Genomic DNA, 26771 nt, shown 5'->3' with positions numbered 1-26771 from the left:
TATATATTATTAACACACACATTTCTTTTTTCACCATAGAAAAAAAAACTTCTCTTATGGGGGTCCCTGGCATGTCTTTTCAAATGGGGGTCCGTGGGGTAATTAGTGTCAATTTTCGGGGTCCTTGACATGAAAAAGTTTGGGAACCACTGCTTTATGGTGTCGTGACTCGTCCACAGTTAACAGTTTTGTTTTGAGTTGTGCTTGAAATGTAGGCTACTGTAATTCTGCAATAATTATGTCAATGAATTAATCTAACAAATCAAATCAATCGATCAGACAGGTCCATTTGGTTCCATTTGTACACTCTCAGAGTTAAATGAACCTTGATGTTACAATGTAAATGGGGGTCTCAGAGATATAAATGCCATTAAATGGGGGTCCGTAGACTAACGCATGTAAAACCGGGGGTCCTTGAAATGAAACGGGTTGAGAATCACTGCTAGAGCCGTAAATATGGAACCAGTGCTTTGAGCTGCGTGTGCTGCAGAATGCATGGAAAAGTGGGTATTAACGCCATCTGGTGGTGGAATTTTACTGACAGAGGTAGAACTATACTTCTTCCGTACAACAGTGTTTTACAGTGCTTTGAGCTGCGTGTGTTGCAGAATGCATGGAAAAGTGGGTATTAACGCCATCTGGTGGTGGAATTTTACTGACAGGTAGAACTATACTTCTTCCGTACAAACGTGTATTACAGTGGTAGAACTATACTTCTTCCGTACAACAGTGTTTTACAGTGGTAGAACTATACTTCTTCCGTACAACCGTGTCTTACAGTGGTAGAACTATACTTCTTCCGTACAACAGTGTTTTACAGTGGTAGAACTATACTTCTTCCGTACAACCGTGTTTTACAGTGGTAGAACTATACTTCTTCCGTACCACAGTGTTTTACAGTCAGTCAGTCCGTCAAGTCGATGTTTAGTCAATTTATGCGAACGCACTTCCGGAAGCTTTCAAATTAAGAGGTAGTTCTACTCGTCAAGTCAAGCATCAATATTCTGACGTTAAACGCTGCATTTCCGCTTTCTCTTCAAAATAAAACGTGAGCTCCGAAAATAGCTTTAGCTACAGTTAGCTGTATTTTATTTCCATGGCTATTATTACGAGTCACGTGTTTTATTGTTGTTCTAAAGGACAGAACATTAATTAACACAAACTGTCGATTAAATAAAAAATGTTTTAAAACAAATAAAGTCTTGTTTCAGAAGCTAACTAACCACACAGCTAGCTACTTCTATGGTGGAAGCTAGCTAAGCTAGCTAGCTAGCTAGCTGGGCTAGCGGAAGTAAACACAACCAAACACTGTTGTACGGAAGAAGTATAGTTCTACCTCTGTAAAACACTGTGGTACGGAAGAAGTATAGTTCTACCACTGTAAAACACTGTGGTACGGAAGAAGTATAGTTCTACCTCTGTAAAACACTGTGGTACGGAAGAAGTATAGTTCTACCACTGTAAAACACTGTGGTACGGAAGAAGTATAGTTCTACCTCTGTCAGTAAAATTCCACCACCAGATGGCGTTAATACCCACTTTTCCATGCATTCTGCAACACACGCAGCTCAAAGCACTGTAAAACACTGTGGTACGGAAGAAGTATAGTTCTACCTCTGTCAGTAAAATTCCACCACCAGATGGCGTTAATACCCACTTTTCCATGCATTCTGCAACACACGCAGCTCAAAGTACTGGTTCCATATTTACGGCTCTAGCAGTGATTCTCAACCCGTTTCATTTCAAGGACCCCCGGTTTTACATGCGTTAGTCTACGGACCCCCATTTAATGGCATTTATATCTCTGAGACCCCCATTTACATTGTGAGTGTACAAATGGAACCAAATGGACCTGTCTGATTGATTAATTGTTTATTAATTCATTGACATATTGCAGAATTACAGTAGCCTACATTTCAAGCACAACTCAAAACAAAACTGTTAACTGTGGACGACACCATAAAGCAGTGGTTCCCAAACCTTTTCATGTCAAGGACCCCCAAATAAACACCAGTAGAATTCATAGTTTTATACTTATTATCGTTATAAACTTCATAGTTAGGCTATATAATATAATTAGTATCGTTATAAACACCAGCAGCTAGGCATTCCTGCATAACTTACAGTTATGATGATGATGATGATGATGATGATTATTCTCTATTATCTTATTGGTCCTTGAGCTATATCACATTCTACACATTTTATCTAGATTTACATACATAACATCCATCTAGATGTAGATCTGTTATCTCTCCTATTAGTTTTATCTATGGACATATATAGCATCCATCTAGATGTAGATCTGTTACCTTATCTCTATTAGTTTTATCTATGGACATACATAGCATCCATCTAATGTCTTTATATCTGTTATCTCTCCTATTAGTTTTATCTATGGACATACATAGCATCCATCTAGATGTAGATCTGTTATCTCTCCTATTAGTTTTATCTATATGGACTGTAAGCGCCATTTGAGTCTCCTAATTGTGGCCAATATGATGTCCACCAAGGGGTGTACATGACAATAAACACAATGTTTTGGGCCGATCAAATAATTTGTAAGAAGAAAAACAAAACAACCTGCCATTTTTTTCTTCTTACTAATTATTTGTTCGGCCCAAAACATATTGTGTTTGTCATGATTTGTCACAACTCCAGTTGTCTTTGTCCGCAGCGTAAACGTCTTTAAATAAATACTTTTTGAAAAGTCTGTGAGGAAAATGAACGGGGAATTGTGTCCTGGTCGTTCTGAAACCGGGTATAAGTAGCTGTTTTGAGACAAATCTCAATAATAGCTACAAAAAGACCTCCGATTTATTTAGCAGCTCTGTTTACATGTGCAGTAGGGTGACCAGATTTATGGCAAAGTCCCATATTGAGACCCTGTCCCACATTGTGACTGACAGGCATCAGGGTTCAAATTGAGACCCTGTCTGTCCCACATTGTGACTGACAGGCATCAGGGTTCAAATTGAGACCCTGTCTGTCCCACATTGTGACGAACAGGCATTAGGGTTCAAATTGAGACCCTGTGCCAGGACCCCCAGTGTCTTACATTGCTTGATTTGCTTCAGTCATCAAATACATTTCTGTAGGCTTACATTTAGCATCTTAATGGTTTGAAACTGTACTAATCATTTTAAAATGGTTGAAATTGTACCCATCATTTTAAAATGGTTGAAAATGTACCCATCATTTTAAAACGGTTGAAACTGCACCCATCATTGTAAAATGGTTGAAATTGTACCCATCAAAGGGGCACGGTAGCACAGTTGGTAGTGCTGTCGCCTCACAGCTAGAAGGTCCTGGGTTAAATTCCCGCTGGGGACGCTGTGGGAACTGGCGGCGTGTTCCCTCCTCCGCGTCATCAGTGCCCATACCCGAGGCGGGGGTTGGCGATAGGGCCTTTCTGTGTGGAGTTTGCATGTTCTCCCCGTGTCCCCTAGGGTAGATACCCTCACAAAAACATGCCGTAATCCTGGTCTCTAAAACTACCTCGCCCTGGCCAGCCGGGGCGTCTGATGGAGGGGAAAGGAACTGGTCGGAATAACGTGTCCCTTCCACACGCTACGTCCGGCCGGGGAAATTCCCCTCTGTCAGGTGAAAAGAAGCAGCTTGGACTCCTCATGCATAAAAGGAGGCATGAGGTCAGTCCGCTGCCCCCCCAGGTTGGCAGAGGAAGTGTAGCGCCCAGGATTACATTAGATAATTGGCACTGGGTGAAAAGAAAACTGGGTTACAAAATCGTGGGATAAAAATTTATTTAAAAAAAAAAGAAATTGTACCCATCATTTAAAAATGGTTTAAACTGTACCCATCATTTTAAAATGGTTTAAACTGTACCCATCATTTAAAAATGGTTTAAACTGTACCCATCATTTTAAAATGGTTTAAACTGTACCCATCATTTTAAAATGGTTTAAACTGTACCCATCATTTTAAAATGGTTTAAACTGTACCCATCATTTAAAAATGCTGGAAAAGAAAGCTTGATAAAAGTCCCAAAATTCACCAAAACAGGAAATTACATCGACTCCAATATATTGGAAAAAAACAAGAACGCTTTAATAGTAGAATTTCAACATAATCAGTATTGTGAACATTTGAATAAACAATAAACAGGTTGCTATAGAACCAGTATAAGATGGTTCTACCACCCCAGTGTCCTCATTATAGAAAAGACTGAAATATCCAGCAGAAATCATGTCCGTCCCTCTTACTTTTCAGGGTGTGTATTATCATTAAGTCTTATCAAAATGTATGTTAGAAGTCCTCATAACGTGTTCATTTAGCTAACATAGTGTTAACACTATGGACCAGATCTATAGTAACATAGTGAACACTATGGACCAGATCTATAGTAACATAGTGTTTACACTATGGACCAGAGCTATAGTAACATAGTGTTAACACTATGGACCAGAGCTATAGTAACATAGTGAACACTATGGACCAGAGCTATAGTAACATAGTGTTTACACTATGGACCAGAGCTATAGTAACATAGTGTTTACATTATGGACCAGAGCTATAGTAACATAGTGTTAACACTATGGACCAGATCTATAGTAACATAGTGAACACTATGGACCAGATCTATAGTAACATAGTGTTTACACTATGGACCAGAGCTATAGTAACATAGTGTTCAGTCACTTCTAAGGGAGCAGATCTACCAGACGTGTGTATGGGTAGGTTCTTCTAACGCTGTGGAGCAGATCTACCAGACGGTAGGTGGAGATCTGATCCTGGAGGATCTACGGCCATACGTGAGTCTTAATGTCCAACACTTCTACTCCGACAGACAGACAGACAGACAGACAGACAGGTTCACTGCTGGCTCATCTTGGCCGCCTCAGCTTTGATCAGAGAGATGAGCTCCAGGTTTATCAGGAAGACAAAGCGTAAGCCAGCGATCTGAGGAAGACACCGTTATGACATCATCAATCAATATGAGGAAGACACCGTTATGACATCATCAATCAATATGAGGAAGACACCGTTATGACATCATCAATCAATATGAGGAAGACATCGTTGTGCAGTTGGAAATATCCTACCAATTTCAAATTATACATTGTTGATGTATGCCTTTCTGTAAGCATTTCTCTAGACTTAGATAGCATTTGATACAGACTTAGAGCATGTTATGTAGACAGCACTATAATTGCATTGTATGTAGTCATAGCACGTCATAGTACATATGTATAGCATAGTAGTATATATGTATAGTTTCATTATATAGATATTCCACTGTTACTTTCTTAGCTTACGCATGTTTCATGATAAATGTTTTTATGTGATGTATTCCCATGCTTTTTTGTTCTTGCTTAATGTAAGTCGCTCTGGATTAAGAGCGTCTGCTAAATGCCTAAATTGTAAATTGATACACGATTCATGATAACTACTTTTTTATATATGTGATGTATGACATGCTTTTGTTTTTTGCTTAATGTAAGTTGCTCTGGATCAAGAGCGTCTGCTAAATGCCTAAATTGAGGGTCGTTAGACTCCCTGATCTACATAGTCACACACCTCTACCACGCTGTTGTTGTTCAGCTTCCCTCTGGTCCCAGATCTGATCTACATAGACACATACCTCTACCACGCTGTTGTTGTTCAGCTTCCCTCTGGTCCCAGATCTGATCTACATAGACACACACCTCTACCAGGCTGTTGTTGTTCAGCTTCCCTCTGGTCCCAGATCTGATCTACATAGTCACACACCTCTACCACGCTGTTGTTGTTCAGCTTCCCTCTGGTCCCAGATCTGATCTACATAGTCACACACCTCTACCACGCTGTTGTTGTTCAGCTTCCCTCTGGTCCCAGATCTGATCTACATAGTCACACACCTCTACCACGCTGTTGTTGTTCAGCTTCCCTCTGGTCCCAGACAGAACCGGTCTGCCGTCGATGTAGATCGGCCGTCTGCCCTCGTTGGCCATGAAGAAGTCTCCGTTGTTCTTCAGTTTGATGATTCCTGGAAAACAGAAAATATATTAGTACAAAACGTAGAATCATAACGCAACGCAGGGGTTGACATTAAGGCTTGTAATAAATCTTTCCAGACAAGTGCATTACATATTTAGTTGTCCGTTGGTGGTTGATCACACCACCTGATTGGTGTCGGGTAATTGATCACACCACCTGATTGGTGTCGGGTAATTGATCACACCACCTGATTGGTGTTGGGTAATTGATCACACCACCTGATTGGTGTTGGGTAATTGATCACACCACCTGATTGGTGTCGGGTAATTGATCACACAACCTGTACTGAGAAAACAGTTTCTTCATCCTTTTTTCAAACTTGACTACAGGAGCGGCGGTCTCAAAAACATAGAGGAAAACTGGACAGAAAAAGACTCACTCACTGTATAAACAAATGAAGGAAAACTGCAAAAAAAAGTGCAATTAAAAGTAGCAAAGATCTATAGATCTATGGCTGTGTGTTTGGAATACATGAAATGTATTTAAGATCAGACATTCTAGGGCTTGAACTTGTAAACTGAGAATATTTGTCTAATATTCAAACATGTATTCACCAAAAGTGACTTTTGTGCTCGGACAAGTGACCTTTAGAGCATATCCGTGGTCATCATAATATGAACACGGATGACCATATTATGGTCATACTCACACTCAAAATATGTGTGTGTATTTTTATATGTAAAGTCCATACAAAGCCACTGATGCGTGATGACGTGTCGAGCTTCACATGAATAAAAATTATAATCTATCTCCTTCGAGATGAGACGGTGACAGTCAGGAGGGAGTGTCTGGAGTTATTAAACGTCACCTTGTTTCCGGGATATCTTCCAGGCGGGACCTTCCAGCGACAGGTCCACGTCAATCTGTTTGTCCTTGGTGGCTCTGCCCAGCGTGATCTGTTAAACACATGTTGAACACATGGTTAAACATGTTAAATACATGCTCTGCCCAGCGTGATCTGTGGGCAGGTTGGATACTTTGACGATTGATTTAACCATGTTTAGTAAAAGTTAATTAATAGTATGATTTAGTAGCAGTGATGCTGCCTCCTCCACCTCCAGAATGTAAACACTGTGCCCACCCACGGGAAAAGGGATAAAATATAGTATGGATGTTGTTGATGTGGATACGTCTATTCCTCTTTCCTCAGTGGAGCAGAAAGCATGTCCTTAGTTTGTATAGCAACAGTATCGGGGGGGGGGGGGGGGTTCTTACCATAAGGTCCATTAAATTTAATCCATTTTGGGCAGGAACCCCTTTTGGTGTTTCAAGCATTATGTTATACTTTAGCTATTGAAAAATAGCAGATCTACAAGCTCATAGTGCGGCACTCGGTGCCGCGCTATGAAATATCGTGAAAATGTCGTGAAAATGTAGCGCAAATCTTTGAATATATATTCTTTCAGAGCGAACGTTTTTAACTAAAATCTTTGCATCTGGGAGGACACTGGAACAACATATTTTCAGTTGGGGGTCGGCGGCCAATTACATATCATTTTTGGGGTTTTTTTTTTTTTTTTTTTAAGATATTTTTTTGCGGCTTACGCCTTTTATTGATTTTTGAAGGGACAGACAGTAGGCTGACAGGAAACGGGAGAGAGATGGGGGGATGACATGCAGTAAAGGCCGTGTCGGGTCCGGGAGTCGAACCCGCGGCACACTGCGACTGGATTACCAGTCCGGTGCCCAGACCGTTACGCTACGGCCTGGGCCATTTTTGGGGGTTGTTGACATGAAATATTGAGCACCACCGACATAGAAACATGAGGTATTTCAGAAAACTGTCATGAAGAAGACATTTGTAGAATCGTCCTCAGGTCTAAATGGGTTCCTATTAACTAGCTGTGAATTAAAGGGGAAATTGCCTCTCGCGATCTCATAAATATTCATTATCTGTGAATTAAAGGGGAACTTGCCTCTCGTGACCTCATGAGGTAGCGGACCATCCTTCCTCTCAGCGCTGCTAGAGTCTGGTTGTCAAAGTCTGGCAGGTTCATCCCTGAAGGAGAGACACGTTAAAAACATGTTAAACATGTTATTAAACATGTTAAACATGTTGTTAAACACGTGTTAAACATGTTAAACATGAACATTAGAGTATGGCAGGTTCATCCCTGAAGGAGAGACACGCTAAAACATGTGAAACACGTGTTAAACATGTTAAACATGTTAAACATGAACATTATGGTTGTCTGGCAGGTTCAATGAGAAACAGAAAATATTTTGGAGGGCCGGGCCAAAAGGCTGAACTTAATTATGCATAATATAAAATTTATTTCTATATAAAAAGCAGTAAATTACATTGTTTTGACAAGCTGGTAAGAGTATATGTTATCATTAGGCAATGAAGGCCTTACAAAAATGTAATTTATTCTAGCAAAATTCCAAAGCAATGGTAAACAAAATGTGAAACATTTGACTCAAATTATAGGCTTAGAGACTATTTTATGTCATGATGAAGAGCGCTCGCTCTCACTTCACATTCACATGGGTGTGATTGTTTTTACTTTCTACTTGCATGCTTGAGACGTTTCCTTTCCCAGTTGAAAACTATGTTATTGTTTAAGTTACAAGTCTGCTAGCATTTTATTTTAACAATAAGAACTTTATGTAGCTCTCTTAATAGTTGGAGGCAGCGGTACCACTTTCACAACCCATGTTGCGCCGCTTACTATCAGCGTGAGATGATTGTTGAGACGAGTCACAACCATTAAACAACAACCACATTCGGCAGCTTGGCAGGCAGTGTGTGCTGATGTGTGCACGTTCATGTGTGCACGTTCATGTGTGCACGTTCATGTGTGCACGTTCATGCAAGATTTACTTTGTGGTACAACGGTGTCGTCAGAGTGCAGAAAACAGACGATCCACAAGCTCAGGGCGCTGCCGCTGGTCGCCGCATCGCCCAATGTGACATGCTTAAGAAGCGTGTCACATTGTGGGCGCAACACCGCCGCACGACGCAGCACCGTTAAATAAAGCATGACGGGATTTAACTTAATTGTCCTCCTGAGAGGAAGTTTGGTGATCAAATCAAGAGCCTGCGCAGAGCGCGTTGTGGAGCTGCCTGCTTCATTCACCGACGCCGTTGTCACCAATAAATCCAAAAAGCCCACATTTTCGTATATGAGGGGGGTGAAGGAAGGAAGAAAGGTTCTCAATCACACGCAATTCACGTGCACAGTTGACGTGCAGATTGCGTGCACTGTGAGAATAAATGGGCTTCAAAATAAAAGCAATGCGGGTTTAGTCCACCCATAAGGTAATTAGAAAGTATGTTTTGTATTTGGCCCACGGGCCGTACAATGCCCAGGTCTGTTCTGACGGGACCGCGATGGGCGTCAAAAACACAATCATTGGTTAGAATTGGAATCGTTGATTCAGATTCAGAGTTATTAGCGTCAGAAGATGTTGTGAGGCGTGTTTAGCGCCGTGTTTACCTGTAATACTGTCCACCAGCACCTGCCAGCGAGGCAGCTCCTGTTCCAACTGTCTGATCTCCCGTTTCTGATGACGATCCGAGATCATGAGCTCTGAGAGGGAAGAACCATGAGGGAACACAGTGAGATCAGTGAGATCAGTGAGATCAGAGATCAGTGAGATCAGTGAGATCAGTGAGATCAGAGATCAGTGAGATCAGTGAGATCAGTGAGATCAGAGATCACACTCACACATCCCATATCACACTCACACATCCCATATCACACTCACACATCCCATATCACACTCACACATCCCATATCACTCTCACACATCCCATATCACTCTCACACATCCCATATCACACTCACACATCCCATATCACTCTCACACATCCCATATCACTCTCACACATCCCATATCACTCTCACACATCCCATATCACTCTCACACATCCCATATCACTCTCACACATGCATGAATACGAATGAATATTTCTTACCGTGTTCCAACACCTCATCCCTGCTCTCCCTAGGATGAAGCAAGACATTAAATAATTATTACTCTGTTATAATGAGAATTATACAGAGGAGAAATGTGTAATAATCAGGGCTGCACACAACTTTTTTGGTCTAGTACTCAGAGGAGCACCTGGAGGAGTTTCTTGGTGGTCCTAAAAATGCGTCGACCCGTCTCGCCGGATGGATAAAAGAGGGATGAATAATTTATAGCAAAACAATATTTATTGGATGAGTGGGGAGTCAATGGAGGGTATTGCAACTCTAGATTTAGCCCTATAATGGCTCTTGTTGTAGATTCATCCCATTATTAAAAAAATCTAAATTTGCTAAAATCTAGGTCCATGTGTGGTCCAGCCCTATGGAATGCATATTATAATAAAAACAACTTAATACTTTCTAAGGATAATATGAGCATCAAAGCAATATTTAGATTGTTTATTATTTTGTATTTAAATAACCGATCTACTAGCTCACAACGTGTTGCGACACGTTGTGAGCTTGCAGATCAGCTATTTTTTTAACATGCGACACATCGTACGGCGAAGCATACATCAGGCTTCCCTAGTTCCCTTTTGTTTTTAGCTGAGGCGACGTACGTACGTAGTCAGACAGTCAGACACACATGGCTCCTCGGTGCAAAAATAAACAGTGTACACTACCCGACTTTACGATAATAAGGGACAGTATGTCGACTGTCGAGACACGGTGTTCATGTTGGGCAGCAGCAGTGCCAGTCCGCAATGCTTTAAACTCTTCCCACTCCACTATGTCGGAACTAAAACCTTAGTACCCGTAAAAAGTCGGTGGCCGGTGCCTAGGCTGTGAGAGACGCTAATTAGCGTCTCTCACAGCCTAGGCACCGGCCAGAAACCACCGAGTTCGGGTTCTGAGACGGCATCGCACACGAGCAACCATGCTGCTCCAGCACCCGGAAAACAAACACAAGCACAGCGGCAAATGGGAAGAGTGCAAAGCATCCAAAGCATGCCCTTTTACACCGGGGACTACAGTAGTTTGCTATCTGAAACAGAGAAGACGAAACTAATTTTGTGTCAGGTTTTCCTGTCAACCGCCCTCCGCCTCCTCCCAGCAGAAAGCAGCATGGAATCCTCCCCCTTTTGAGTAAGGACGCGCTGTGATTGGCCACAATGGCCGGTGCACTTGTGCAAGACGTGCTGTGATTGGCCAGTAGCCACTTTGAGTGGCAGTCGGTGGAAAATGCTCTGGCCACAGAATGTACTAGTATTCTGGCCATGATAATCATTCTAGGCGGCCCCGGCTGTTGGTACGCAGAAGCGCTTCCCGGCGCTTGATTGACAGCGCATTTTGAATTTTGACGACGCATGCGCGGTGGCGCACCACTTATGTGCAGCCCTGGTAATAATGATAATAATACAGAGGACAAATGTGTAATAAATGTAATATAATGATAATAAAACAGGAGAAATGTGTAATTAATGTAATAATGATAATAAAGTAAGAAAAGATATCTTACTTTAACTTTGCATCGTCAACCATCTGCTCTGCGTCTGAGAAGTTGAGCACCTGTTCACCTTTAGGGAGAGGCTGGACTGGAACACAACATTATAACTGTTAATGTAACCTGTTCACCTTTAGGGAGAGGCTGGACTGGAACACAACATTATAACTGTTAATGTAACCTGTTCACCTTTAGGGAGAGGCTGGACTAAAACACAACATGTGACTGTTAACACCTGGTCTGATTTAGCCCTACCGTGGAGTGAGTTCTGTTACAGTTAAACTCTGTCAGTCAGTTAGTTAAAGTTAACTCACCCCTCTGATCGTCCAGTAGGTAGTACTGTTTGAGCAGCGGGTTAGTCAGTTAGTTAAAGTTAACTCACCACTCTGATCGTCCAGTAGGTAGTACTGTTTGAGAAGCTGGTTAGTTAGTTAGTTAGTTAAAGTTAACTCACCACTCTGATCATCCAGTAGGTAGTACTGTTTCAGAAGCTGCCAGTGGACCAACAGGCTCTTGGGGGTCCGACACGGGTGCAGGATGCTGGGGTGCTTGTTCAGCATGTCCTGGAACACCTCCAGTTTAGGCTGGCTAGCCTGGCCAATCAGACAACAGGACATGAGTTTAGGCTGGCTAGCCTGGCCAATCAGACAACAGGACATGTTTAGGCTGGCTAGCCTGGCCAATCAGACAACAGGACATGAGTTTAGGCTGGCTAGCCTGGCCAATCAGACAACAGGAAATGAGTTTAGGCTGGCTAGCCTGGCCAATCAGACAACAGGACATGTTAACATTAGTTAACATTACTCTACTGAACATCACTTACAGAGCCGATCTTGGCCAGTAAGGCCTCTTCAACCTGACTGAAGATGGCTTTACTCTGGATAGCAGCGATGGCTTCTGGATGGAGCTGACGCATGGCCTGCCACGCCAGTCTGACACACACACACACACACACACACACACACACACACAGGGGAAATAATTTTAATCACACAACCGTGAAAGATTTCAGAGCTCACGTTTCCTAAACGACATAATATATAAAATGTAGATCGGTGATATTGGGTAGTGTAGTGGTGCATCATGGGTAGTGTAGTGTAGTGTAAATGTAGATCGGTGATATTGGGTAGTGTAGTGGTGCATCATGGGTAGTGTAGTGTAGAGTAAATGTAGATCGGTGATATTGGGTAGTGTAGTGGTGCATCATGGGTAGTGTAGTGTAGAGTAAATGTAGATCGGTGATATTGGGTAGTGTAGTGGTGCATCATGGGTAGTGTAGTGTAGTGTAAATGTAGATCGGTGATATTGGGTAGTGTAGTGGTGCATCATGGGTAGTGTAGTGTAAATGTAGATCGGTGATATTGGAAGCCAAGCCTTCTGTGGAATGGACTGAGAACACACAGAAAACAGGCCGTATTTAAAGAATATAAGAACATTAACACCCCCAACGACCCGGGGGTATTTAGGACCATTACATAGAGTTAAACACCCCGGGGGTATTTAGGAGCATTAAATCAGAGCCCAGCGATTTGCAGCAACGGAGCACATTTAGCGACGCACCAGGCGCCATCTTGGATGTGGCTGAAGTAGCTAGATGTAGCCAAAACACCCCCGAGGTGGTGATCGACAACAACGGGAGGTATGATTAATTCTAACGCGACTAGCGACGGAACCGCATAATTGGACGGAGTGATTTAGATCAAGAGTTATTCACGTTTTAAGATTCTTTCCTCTCATCCACTGAAATGGAGCGGGACCACTTTGGATGACATTGACTTTTGCACAACAGACACTCCCAGCCTGTGGAGCGACAGACGCTCCCAGCCTGTGGAGCAACAGGCGCTCCCAGCCTGTGGAGCAACAGGCGCTCCCAGCCTGTGGAGCAACAGACGCTCCCAGCCTGTGGAGCGATGCGATCGGTTACGATATCAATAACTACTGTTCAGTTGAGGTCAAGGTGAACCTATTTAGAGCGTACTGCACCCGCTGTATACAGCCCCCTTATAATAATAATAATAATAATAATATTAGAGCACGCTGCACCCCGCTGTATACAGCGCCCCCTTATGGGTGAACTATAAAAATGAGAGTCTGCGCAAGCTAAAGGTGGCTTACAACGATGCTCTCAGGATTCTCCTGAAGAAGCCGAGGGGTGGCAGTGCTAGTCAGCTCTTCTGCGACTCTGGTCTAACCACCTTCCAGGCTCTCTTGAGAAACCTCATGTTCAGCTTTAAAAGCAGACTTGATGGGTCACATAATAACGTGATTAAGACGTTGTTTAGCACTGTTAGATACCGCTCTTTGATGTGGAAACATTGATACGAGTGCCTCTTATAGATTTTCTTCTTTTTTTTACGAGAGAGTTTTAGAGTTTTATGAACCAATGTATTTATTTGTAACTGTTTTGTATGTTTTTAATTGTTGTTTGTCATCTACTGGCTACGGCTGTCAATAAAGTTTCATTCAATAAAGTTCCGTCCTGGGCGCTATTTGATAGGACGGAGACCGCCGTTTATGCCGCTCAGGGTGTTGAAAAAGGATGATCTTACTTTGAAATGACAGGGTCGCAGAGCTCTTACTTTGAAATGACAGGGTCGCAGAGCTCTTACTTTGAAATGACAGGGTCGCAGAGCTCTTACTTCGAAATGACAGGGTCGCAGAGCTCTTACTTTGAAATGACAGGGTCGTAGAGGAGAGCGTACCAACGCTCCTTGATCTCCCGTAAGGTGAAACGACAGCTGAACTTCACCCCGAGATGCACCGACGTCAGGTCTGTGGTCTGAAACAAAACAAACGCACCCAACAGGTCAGGTCTGTGGTCTGAAACAAAACAAACGCACCCAACAGGTCAGGTCTGTGTTCTGACACAAAACAAACGCACCCAACAGGTCAGGTCTGTGGTCTGAAACAAAACAAACGCACCCAACAGGTCAGGTCTGTGTTCTGACACAAAACAAACGCACCCAGGTCAGGTCTGTGGTCTGACACAAAACAAAGGCACCCAGGTCAGGTCTGTGGTCTGAAACAGTGGTCCAGGGACCACCAGTGGTCCTTGAGGGCGTTCCAGGTGGTCCAGGGACCACCAGTGGTCCTTGAGGGCGTTCCAGGTGGTCCCCAGCTAAATGATGGACAGTTGGTAATCAAATGGACCCTTGCACATCTGTAACTCTTCTTAACACAGAGCGTAACATTGGTCCATTTTTATTAGGAAGAAAACCCGGACTGGATCTGTGGATCCGGATCTTCAAATAGTAAAATCAACAGGAAGTTAACATTTTTACCCTAACCCTAAAACCACATGCGTTTTGGTGATGCTCTATATTGTCTGAATCAACTTTGTTTGTTTACGTAGTTGACTAGTAAGAATAAGAAATAAGAAAAGATTAAACTATTAGATAAAACTATTATTAACTAGAACTGCACTCTGTCAAGTGCATACTTGCTTGTTGCACACTAGTAGGCCATAAATGGCCAACTAGTGCGCAAGCAGAGCGCGCAAGTACTTTCGACCGCTGTAAACTGTGGAATCTCAGTATCTCTGTGAAGGAACGTTTGAAATGTCTAATTATTAGGTGTAACTATTTGCTACTTTATGCATGTAAACACCTAGTATTATTAAAGGTATATTCAGTGATTTCACTCAATAAACCTTAGGTTTCGTTTTTGGCTGTGGGACCCAGCCTTTCTTCCAATCAGGATAGAGAGTCAAAAACGAAACCTAAGGTTTTTTGACCCCCAGGGGTTAACTGGGGACAGGGAGGAACTCCTTATATGGCCCGCACACTCTATAGTAGGGAGGATTATCACAACAAAACAAAAAAAGAAGTGATATTTGAATTAAGTGAAATCACTGAATATACCTTTAAGTATGGTTCAAGTTTCTATCTATATAAGAAATACACTTTTATCAATTTAGAAATATTCTAGATCCCTTTTTAGTTTTTCAAAGAATTGATATGTGATGAAAAAAAAGGTATATAAACTGAATTAAAATATGTTATACAGTATAATTATTTTATTATTTATTGTAAATTGTCAATTGTTTTAAATGTATTTCATCTTGGACTATAGTGATATTAATACTAAATCTATGTATACATATACATATACTATATAGAGTATGTAGTTGTAAGTTGATTAGCGGTATACTGTGGTTACTTTGCGCCAAAAACCGTGCCAGCCGACCCGCCACTTGATGCGTATGCGAATAAAACAGCAAATTTGTGCATGGTTTGCTGGGACCAGATTACATAAATGACCATATGTCTTACGTCATCATTTAGAGCTAGTCATACACATACACACCATGTACTCTGGTCCCAGCAAATCAGGCACAATTTGCTATTTTATTTTACTGATTATGTATATAGTATACGTATGACTAGCTCTAAATGATAACGTAAGACATATGGTCATTTATGTAATCTGGTCCCAGCAAACCAGGCACAAATTTGCTGTTTTATTCGCATACGCATCAAGTGGCGGGTCGGCTGGCACGGTGCACACAGACCGACCGGGCGAAATTATTACTTGCGCGCTCTGCTTGCACAAGTAATAATCTCTCTAACACAGCATACAAAAGAAATACACCTAAAATAATCATGAATGGTTGCAGCTTTGGTTTTCAAGCAACCATTTTTTCAGATTGTATTTAAAAGAGGAAAATGTAGCACATTCCCTTATAGACCGATTCCGTACCGGTTTCATGGTCGCAGCCTACGTATTTCCTGTAGGCGGACTCGACGTAGCTGCGGGGGTAAAACCCTCACCAGGCGCACATCTTCCACTACAGTGAACGGCAGAGTGACTGATGTTAGTTTGCCTCAAACTTTACTCCTTTACCTGCTTTTTTACTAACACTAACATTACAAAGATGCCCAGAACATCGAGATGAACCTGTGTAGTTTATGGCTGCTCCAACAGTAGTGGCAACATAACAAATAAAATAAAACGGAATGTCTAATATCCAAAGCAGGTAAAGGAGTAAAGTTTGAGGCAAACTAACATCAGTCACTCTGCCGTTCACTGTAGTGGAAGAGTGCGCCTGGTGAGGGTTTTACCCCCGCAGCTACGTCGAGTCCGCCTACAGGAAATACGTAGGCTGCGACCATGAGACCCGCTACGGAATCGGTCTATATGCAGAGGAAGTCGATTCCATTTTACACAGCCCTGTACTGAGAGGACATTTTGGCCCAATGTTGTTTGCCGGTGCGGCACTTCACAAGTTCGCAGTCTCCTCGAGTTGTTGCTCTGGTACTGATTCCCCTATCGGGCTTTCGTTTAATGAATTCACTTAGGGGGGGCGGGCACAGACCATGAGAGCTGTTTCAGCTACAATGTAAGTCAATGAGAGCTGTTTCAGCTACAATGTAAGTCAATGAGAGCTGTTTCAGCTACAATGTAAGTCAATGAGAGCTGTTTCAGCTACAATGTAAGTCAATGAGAGCTGTTTCAGCTACAATGTAAGTCAATGAGAGCTGTTTCAGCTACAATGTAAGTCAATGAGGAGCATATTTTGAATTATCCATTTCTAATCACTGGAGCAATTTGTTTAACTCACCTGTAGCACAGCGTTAATTAGCAGCAGGTCGTTAACTCACCTGTAGCACAGCGTTAATTAGCAGCAGGTCGTCGGTAGGCTTCCACCTGCCCAGGTCTTTAGTGACCTGTAACGGCTGTTTGCTCTTCTTCATTCTCTTGCTGATTGGGGGCGGAGTCACCACCATGGTTAGGGGCGGGGTCAGACCCGTGCTGGATTTGGTCACCTGATAGGAAGAGCATGATGAAGGTGGATATTAATTAACCCATTTTGGGCGGGAACCCCTTTTGATGTTAGCATTATGTTATGCTTTAGCTATTCAACAGCAGATCTACAAGCTCGAGCTTGTAGGTCTGCTATTTTTGAAAAATCGAAGAACGACTGACATAGCTTTTTCAGAAAACTGTCAGGATGTAGAAGACATTTTTAGAATCTGATCTCAGGCCTAAAGGGTTAAAAGGCATAGAACTCAACTTTGCCCTGCGTGTACAAAAACAAAACAAAAGCATAAATAGTTTTAGATTCGCTGCGTTCTGTGATTAGTTTGACCTACTCCAAGGTAGGCGGGGCATGCCAAGACAATAAGTTGACCCGAGGCTTCTTATTGGTCTGTGGTGCGGGTTAGGGTTAGACATCGTATCAATGCGCACCGCGCAGCTACTGCTGTTGTCCTGCAACGTCCCCTTATCATTCACTAAACTCACCCCACACACACACAGCTACTGCTGTTGTCCTGAGACGTCCCCTTATCATTCACTAAACTCACCCCACACACACACAGCTACTGCTGTTGTCCTGAGACGTCCCCTTATCATTCACTAAACTCACCCCACACACACACAGCTACTGCTGTTGTCCTGAGACGTCCCCTTATCATTCACTAAACTCACCCCACACACACACAGCTACTGCTGTTGTCCTGAGACGTCCCCTTATCATTCACTAAACTCACCCCACACACACACAGCTACTGCTGTTGTCCTGAGACGTCCCCTTATCATTCACTAAACTCACCCCACACACACAGCTACTGCTGTTGTCCTGAGACGTCCCCTTATCATTCACTAAACTCACCCCACACACACAGCTACTGCTGTTGTCCTGAGACGTCCCCTTATCGTTCACTAAACTCACCCCACACACACAGCTACTGCTGTTGTCCTGAGACGTCCCCTTATCATTCACTAAACTCACCCCACACACACAGCTACTGCTGTTGTCCTGAGACGTCCCCTTATCATTCACTAAACTCACCCCACACACACAGCTACTGCTGTTGTCCTGAGACGTCCCCTTATCATTCACTAAACTCACCCCACACACACAGCTACTGCTGTTGTCCTGCAACGTCCCCTTATCATTCACTAAACTCACCCCACACACACAGCTACTGCTGTTGTCCTGAGACGTCCCCTTATCGTTCACTAAACTCACCCCACACACACAGCTACTGCTGTTGTCCTGAGACGTCCCCTTATCATTCACTAAACTCACCCCACACACACAGCTACTGCTGTTGTCCTGAGACGTCCCCTTATCATTCACTAAACTCACCCCACACACACAGCTACTGCTGTTGTCCTGCGACGTCCCCTTATCATTCACTAAACTCACCCCACACACACACACAGCTACTGCTGTTGTCCTGAGACGTCCCCTTATCATTCACTAAACTCACCCCACACACACAGCTACTGCTGTTGTCCTGAGACGTCCCCTTATCGTTCACTAAACTCACCCCACACACACAGCTACTGCTGTTGTCCTGAGACGTCCCCTTATCGTTCACTAAACTCACCCCACACACACAGCTACTGCTGTTGTCCTGAGACGTCCCCTTATCATTCACTAAACTCACCCCACACACACAGCTACTGCTGTTGTCCTGCGACATCCCCTTATCATTCACTAAACTCACCCCACACACACACACAGCTACTGCTGTTGTCCTGAGACGTCCCCTTATCATTCACTAAACTCACCCCACACACACACAGCTACTGCTGTTGTCCTGCGACATCCCCTTATCATTCACTAAACTCACCCCACACACACACACAGCTACTGCTGTTGTCCTGAGACGTCCCCTTATCATTCACTAAACTCACCCCACACACACACACAGCTACTGCTGTTGTCCTGAGACGTCCCCTTATCATTCACTAAACTCACACCACACACACAGCTACTGCTGTTGTCCTGTGACGTCCCCTTATCATTCACTAAACTCACCCCACACACACACACAGCTACTGCTGTTGTCCTGAGACGTCCCCTTATCATTCACTAAACTCACCCCACACACACACAGCTACTGCTGTTGTCCTGAGACATCCCCTTATCATTCACTAAACTCACCCCACACACACAGCTACTGCTGTTGTCCTGAGACGTCCCCTTATCATTCACTAAACTCACACCACACACACAGCTACTGCTGTTGTCCTGTGACGTCCCCTTATCATTCACTAAACTCACCCCACACACACACAGCTACTGCTGTTGTCCTGCGTCATCCCCTTATCATTCACAACATTTGGAAACTTTAAAATCGATGGTTTGGATTGGCTCTAACCTCCCCTGAGCAGCCGATTGGCTCGTACCTTTTGTTTGGACGAGAGGTCGCCGCCCCCAGAGCAGCGGATTGGCTGATCGATGACGGGCGGTCCTTTCACTCTGCTGGAGGACTTGACCAGGCTGCTCTCCACCAGCTCATCGTCAAACTTCTTCCTCTTGATTGACCTGGGGGACAATGACAGCTGTCAATCACCACTACTGTACAACTAGGCTGATTGACCTGGGGAACAATGACAGCTGTCAATCACCACTACTGTACAACTAGGCTGATTGACCTGGGGGACAATGACAGCTGTCAATCAACCACTACTGTACAACTAGGTTCCATAACACCTCAACAGTGCCACAGGCTGATCACCTCCATGTCACGCCCCCATTGATGAAATGATTTGTTCAAAAGTAGCCCAGACCACATATTAACTGCATATACATTAACCCATTTAGGCCTGACCTCGAAATTTAAAGAAATTATTCTAAATCCTCCAGTTTTCTGAAATAAATATTTTCACGATTTTTCAAAAATAGCAGACCTACAAGCTCATAGCGCGCCACTCGGTGGCGCGCTATGAGCTTGTAGATCTGCTATTTTTCAATAGCTAAAATTATAACATCATGTTTAAAACACCAAAAGACCAAAATGGGTTAATGTACTTGTACAGATGGTCGGGAAAAAAAAACATTTTTAGTGCTCTCGTAAAATATTCTAATCTGTTGAGATAGGATTTATTTTTCATGAGCTGTACACCATAATCATCATAGATTAAAACAACAAAAATGTTTTAAATACTAATTGAGAATATAAGAAAGTTTCATTTTTTTTAATTATATTATTACGGAAGAAAATGAACTTTTACACAATATTCTAATTCATTGAGATGGACCTGTAGGTACGAGATGATAAGTGTTGTTATTGTTTATTGTCATGGGAAATAATGGCATCGCCGAGATCTGAATTTATCTGGATGGTCCTCCCGTCAAACACTAGCATAACGCACACGCGTAACTTTAACCGTCTAAAGAGGGTATGCACTGCAGGTGACATCATCATCCTACCCAGAAGTAATGCGGGAACGCCTACTGAGTGGCAAAAAACTACTTTCTTGTATATACACATATATTCTTTCACAGTAAACATTTTTAACTCAAATCTTTGCTTCTGGGGGGTCCCTGGAACAACAGGTCTCAGTGAGTTAATAATGAACTCCAACCTGGAGGAACTCCTGCGTTTGGGAACGACTCCTCCTCCTCCTCCGCAGAACGCCTGTCCCGACGTCCTCTTCACCTCCTTTATCACCAGCGAATCCTCATCCTCCGAGCGGCTCTGAGCCCCGCCCACCGATGCACCTGCCTGCATCTAGACAATGTGATAGGCAGAGAGAAATGTCAGTCATATTGGCCCCGTGTCCCCTAGGGTAGGTAGGTACCCTCACAAAAAACATGCAGTAATCCTGGTCTCTAAACTGCCTCCCCCTGGCCAGCCGGGGCGCCTGATGGAGGGGAAAGGAACTGGTTGGAATAACGTGTTCCTTCCACGCGCTACGTCCAACCAGGGAAACTCCCCCCTGTCAGGTGTAAAGGAGCAACTTGGACACTCAGGCATGAAGGAAGCATGAGGTGAGTCAGTCCGTTGCTCTCCCCTTGTCCCCCATATATGGGGACTAGGTTGGTCTCCCCTTGTCCCTCATATATGGGGACTAGGTTGCTCTCCCCTTGTCCCCCATATATGGGGACTAGGTTGCTCTCCCCTTGTCCCTCATATATGGGGACTAGGTTGCTCTCCCCTTGTCCCCCATATATGGGGACTAGGTTGCTCTCCCCTTGTCCCTCATATATGGGGACTAGGTTGCTCTCCCCTTGTCCCCCATATATGGGGACTAGGTTGCTCTCCCCTTGTCCCCCATATATGGGGACTAGGTTGGTCTCCCCTTGTCCCCCATATATGGGGACTAGGTTGCTCTCCCCTTGTCCCCCATATATGGGGACTAGGTTGGTCTCCCCTTGTCCCCCATATATGGGGACTAGGTTGCTCTCCCCTTGTCCCTCATATATGGGGACTAGGTTGGCGGAGGGTGTGTAGAGCCCAGGATCACATTAGATGATTTGCACAGGGGTGAAAAATGAGTTACAAAATCGTGGGATAAAAATTATATAAAAAGGAAAAGCCATATATATATAATATTTGTATCGGAACGGTCTCAAAATTATACAGATTATTGAATCGGTTTTCACCAGCCAAAAATAAATACATTTCATTTGTGTACTCCTCTCATTCAGTTGTGAAAACAGACACTTGGAAAAGAGAATAGGCTATTTATTGATTGATTGATTGAATACTTTATCAACAGGCTTTGAACCAATAAGCCCCTAGAGGGCCTATAGGCTTCTTTCCATTGTGGTCCTCTGTATAATATCAGAATGGGTCAGAATCGTTATGGGCAGGTATGACCCTGCAGATGATCGGAGATCGGATATCGGTCATAATTTCATAATCGTGACCCCTAATAGAAATAGAAATGCCATGAAATGGGGGTCCGTAGACTAATTCATGTCAAACTGGGGGTCCTTGAAATTAAACGGGTTGAGAATCACTGCTAGAGCCGTAAAAATCTTCTCTTATGAGGGTCCCTGGCATATCTTTTCAAATGGGGGTCCTTGACATGACAAAGTTTGGGGACCCCTTTTTTGCAGAAGCTACCCCCCCCCCCCCCCCCACACACACACACACACACACACACACACACACACCACAGCACTTATTGATGAGTGTTGGCGTTCCACATATTGGTGCAGTAAAACTAGAAAATAATAATAATTGGTGCAAAGTTAGATGTGTGTGATGTCACAGTTCTCTGTGTTGAATTGACAGTCACGTCATTATCATGTAAACCAGTGGTCCTTCAGGGGGTTCCAGGTGGTCCCCAGCTAAATGATGGAGAGTTGGTAACCAAATGGACCTCGAGTTAAATTATTGCATTACTTACTTTACAAGAAGTCAATTAGAGAATGTAGAATAATTGTTATTTTGATCTCTCCTAATGGTACCAACATCATGTTCTCTCTCCTAATGGTACCAACACCATGTTATCTCTGCTAATGGTACCAACATCATGTTATCTCTCCTAATGGTACCAACATCATGTTATCTCTCCTAATGGTACCAACATCATGTTATCTCTCCTAATGGTACCAACATCATGTTATCTCTCCTAATGGTACCAACACCATGTTGTTATCTCTCCTAATGGTACCAACATCATGTTGTTATCTCTCCTAATGGTACCAACATCATGTTGTTATCTCTCCTAATGGTACCAACATCATGTTATCTCTCCTAATGGTACCAACACCATGTTATCTCTCCTAATGGTACCAACATCATGTTATCTCTCCTAATGGTACCAACATCATGTTCTCTCTCCTAATGGTACCAACACCATGTTATCTCTCCTAATGGTACCAACACAATGTTATCTCTCCTAATGGTACCAACATCATGTTGTTATCTCTCCTAATGGTACCAACACCATGTTATCTCTCCTAATGGTACCACTACCAACATCATGTTATCTCTCCTAATGGTACCAACATCATGTTATCTCTCCTAATGGTACCAACACCATGTTATCTCTCCTAATGGTACCAACACCATGTTATCTCTCCTAATGGTACCAACACCATGTTATCTCTCCTAATGGTACCAACACCATGTTATCTCTCCTAATGGTACCAACACATGACTTCAGCTTGTGACTGCAACTTGTTCCTGTTCGCAGATGACTCAGCACTGCTGGTCTCGGACAGGAACAAACTGCAGGTTGAAAAGACCCTCAGCTCTGAACTCGGTAGAATCTGCACCTGGCTCGCTGATAACAAACTATCCTTACACCTGGGAAAAACTGAATCCATCCTCTTCGGATCAAATAGTAATCTCAGCAAGGCAGATGGCTTCTTGGTTAGAGTGGGTGACAATATTATCACACGAAAAGATCAAATTACCTACCTAGGTTCCATCCTGGAGGCCAATCTTTCCGGTGATAAGATGGCCACCAACGTAATCAAAAAAGTCAATCAAAGAACAAGATTCCTTTACAGGATCTCCTCACTGGTCAGCAAAAACACCTTGAAGACCTTAACAGGAGCCCTCGTACAAGGTTTCTTTGACTATGCATCCACCTCTTGGTACCACAGCACCTCAAAGGCCCTTAAAACAAGGCTCCAGACCTCCCAAAACAAACTGGTCAGGCTCCTACTTGGCCTCACCCCCCGAACCCACCTCACCCCTGCCCACTTTGACAGGCTGGGATGGCTTAGGGTCGACGACAGAGTACAGCATCTTGCAATGGGTCTGGTCCACAAGATTCGATACACCACCAAGATACCCATGTACCTGTCTAAATACTTCCTTAGTGTAAACGAAGTCCACACCCACAACACCAGAGGGAGTACAACAAACCATGTACAACCCAGATTCGGCACAAACAAGGGACTAAATTCTTTTCGCTCCTATGCCACCAAAATGTGGAACGCCCTACCAACAGTCATTAAGACATGTGAATCCCTTGACTCCTTCAAAACCGCTCTCAAAGGGCACCTACGGATGGCTGCAATTCGAAACTGGCCTCTGTAAAATCTGAATCCCCCCCCACCCCCCCCACCCCATTTTCCCTCACTGTATATTGTATCTTTTCCCTTTTTTGCTTCCCATATGATGAATTTAGCTACATAGAAATGTCTATTTGTATGTCTCTAAATGTTTGTATGTCTTTAAATGTTTTGATGAATTGAACAATGTGGACCCTGTTGTAAACAAGTGTAATGCTTAATTGGGTCGTCCACTCACAGTTGACAGTCTTTGTATTGAGTTTGTGCTTAAAATGTACTGTAAATTCTACAAACTGTTAATAAATATTTCAATCAATCAATCAATGTTATCTCTCCTATTACCAACATCAATATAATTGTGGACAAAATCTAATCCAACGATAACAAAATATTCTTTAGCTTTGGGTCTGAGAGGCTAAATGTCATCAGATGGTGGTCCGTGGCTCAGATGGGTCTGAGAGGCTAAATGTCATCAAATGGTGGTCCGTGGCTCAAATGGGTCTTAGAGGCTAATTGTCATCAAATGGTGGTCCGTGGCTCAGATGGGTCTGAGAGGCTAAATGTCATCAGATGGTGGTCCGTGGCTCAGATGGGTCTGAGAGGCTAAATGTCATCAGATGGTGGTCCGTGGCTCAGATGCGTCTGAGAGGCTAAATGTCATCAAATGGTGGTCCGTGGCTCAAATGCCAAAGAGTAAATAAATGGACCAGTGATATAAACAAAGGCCATCCGTTTAAACTATAAAAGCCGTTGTTTACGTGATAATGTTACTGTTTATTTATTTGATATGGACATAACAATCACATTGCTCATTGCACAATTGTACAACTTGTAGATGCATCGTTTACAGTGTATACGATGCATCTACAAGTAATAACAACAACATGGCCTTAATGCTAATGTTAGGCCATCTAGCGACACATTCTGGCATCAACAACACTTGAAACAATATGAACAATAAGACGTTAATGGTAGAATAATAGAATGTTTACCATACATACTGTAATATGAATTATAGTGTTGTTGAAACTCAACTACAGAGGCTTGTTTGCTGCTAGCTGGTTAGCATGATGCTAACATAATTCCAGTGGGAGAATGTTTTAGTTTTAGGTAAAAACTCACCTTTTAGTTCCTCTCCTGTTTATTCCGTTCTGTTATATCCTATATATCCTATATATATATGGTATGAATTAAATAGCGCTGCTAATCATATAATATATACAAACAGGCGTCGTTAGCTTCGTTAGCTTAGCAACATTAGATAACAACTACATACTGTCTGTGTGTATAAAGAGCTAGCAACAACATTAGCCACCTAGCGGAGGGTTGCCAGATTGCGGGAGAGAAACAAGCGACCAGGTCTATGCGAACAAGGCAGAGTTGTGAGTTTGTAGATTCTTATTCTTATTTTTATTTATTATTTTTTTAAGAGAGGGAAAAACACAAATCTGGTACGGAGGTCTCTGGACACATTAATAAAACCTGAATACTTCAATACTATAATATAATAATAATATAATCAATCAGAATCACTGGTTTAAACGACATTAGGAAACTACACTTTAGAAACAAGTAGGCCTATATAAAGAAACAAAATACCCCCAAAAACCGCACTCCGCAACTACCAATTTACTTAAAAGATCACTATGTTTATTCCTTTATTTCATTATTTTATTTTGCATTTTTATTTTGTATTTATCATTATTTTATTTTGTTGTACTCGCTGTATAGGACGTAGTATTTTCATAATGTGTATGATTGGATTCAAAGCCGTAATAAAGGCTGTAAGGTTTTAAACTTAAAGAAACTTGAATCATCACCAATATTTACAAGCAACTTTACAGAAAAACAAGCCCAGGTCGCTTAATTATAATAAGCAGACATGGCAACACAGCCTTTTCCGGTTCTCTTTTTATTTCATTTTATGGATGTTTGGCAATCCAGTTTATTGTTGGTGCATTAGCGCCGCCTTCTGGCGAGGAGTGGGAATCACGCGCGAAATACCTATTTTGCTTTCTTTTAGCTTTTGGAGCAGTCCTCAAAACCTTCTCATCAGGGACCCCCAGATTCATATGCATTTTGGCCGCTATGCCCATATATGGCTATACCCCTAGACATATATGGCAATACCCATGGACATATATGGCTATACTACCCCTTCTACATACTGTGAAATATAATAAAATGTACCCCTTCTACATACTGTGAAATATAATACAATTTACCCATTCTACATACTGTGAAATATAATGAAATGTACCCATTCTACATACTGTGAAATATAATGAAATGTACCCATTCTACATACTGTGAAATATAATACAATTTACCCATTCTACATACTGTGAAATATAATGAAATATACCCATTCTACATACTGTGAAATATAATGAAATGTACCCATTCTACATACTGTGAAATATAATACAATTTACCCATTCTACATACTGTGAAATATAATGACATATACCCATTCTACATACTGTGAAATATAATGAAATGTACCCATTCTACATACTGTGAAATATAATGAAATGTACCCATTCTACATACTGTGAAATATAATAAAATGCACCCATTCTACATACTGTGAAATATAATAAAATGCACCCATTCTACATACTGTGAAATA

General features: G+C 42.6%; 1 protein-coding gene across 2 annotated transcripts; it reads right to left on the bottom strand.

The window, feature by feature from the left end:
* Positions 1-4047: 4047 nt before the first annotated feature.
* mcrs1 (microspherule protein 1) lies at positions 4048-25412 on the bottom strand. 2 transcript variants are annotated; one of them, XM_083789633.1, is made up of 15 exons: positions 25262-25412; positions 20746-20891; positions 19564-19702; positions 17022-17186; positions 14091-14200; positions 12245-12353; positions 11876-12014; positions 11437-11512; positions 9923-9951; positions 9441-9533; positions 7917-7999; positions 6809-6896; positions 5862-5989; positions 4817-4923; positions 4048-4132 (listed from the first exon to the last, which is right to left on the bottom strand). In XM_083789633.1, exons 2-14 carry the CDS (start codon positions 20889-20891, stop codon positions 4837-4839), a joined length of 1392 nt encoding a protein of 463 aa, XP_083645759.1. In that variant the 5' UTR covers positions 25262-25412; the 3' UTR covers positions 4048-4132; positions 4817-4836. The 2 variants fall into 2 exon arrangements, with proteins under 2 accessions (XP_083645759.1, XP_083645760.1); XM_083789634.1 differs by lacking the exon at positions 4048-4132 and adding an exon at positions 7866-7875 and having other exon boundaries at positions 4632-4923; positions 7927-7999.
* Positions 25413-26771: the final 1359 nt, after the last annotated feature.

This window comes from Protomyctophum parallelum (assembly GCF_964188405.1).
Source record: "Protomyctophum parallelum genome assembly, chromosome: 18".
Taxonomy (NCBI): domain Eukaryota; kingdom Metazoa; phylum Chordata; class Actinopteri; order Myctophiformes; family Myctophidae; genus Protomyctophum; species Protomyctophum parallelum.
Note: the sequence above shows the minus strand (reverse complement) of the source record. Positions and strands in the feature narration are given on the sequence as shown.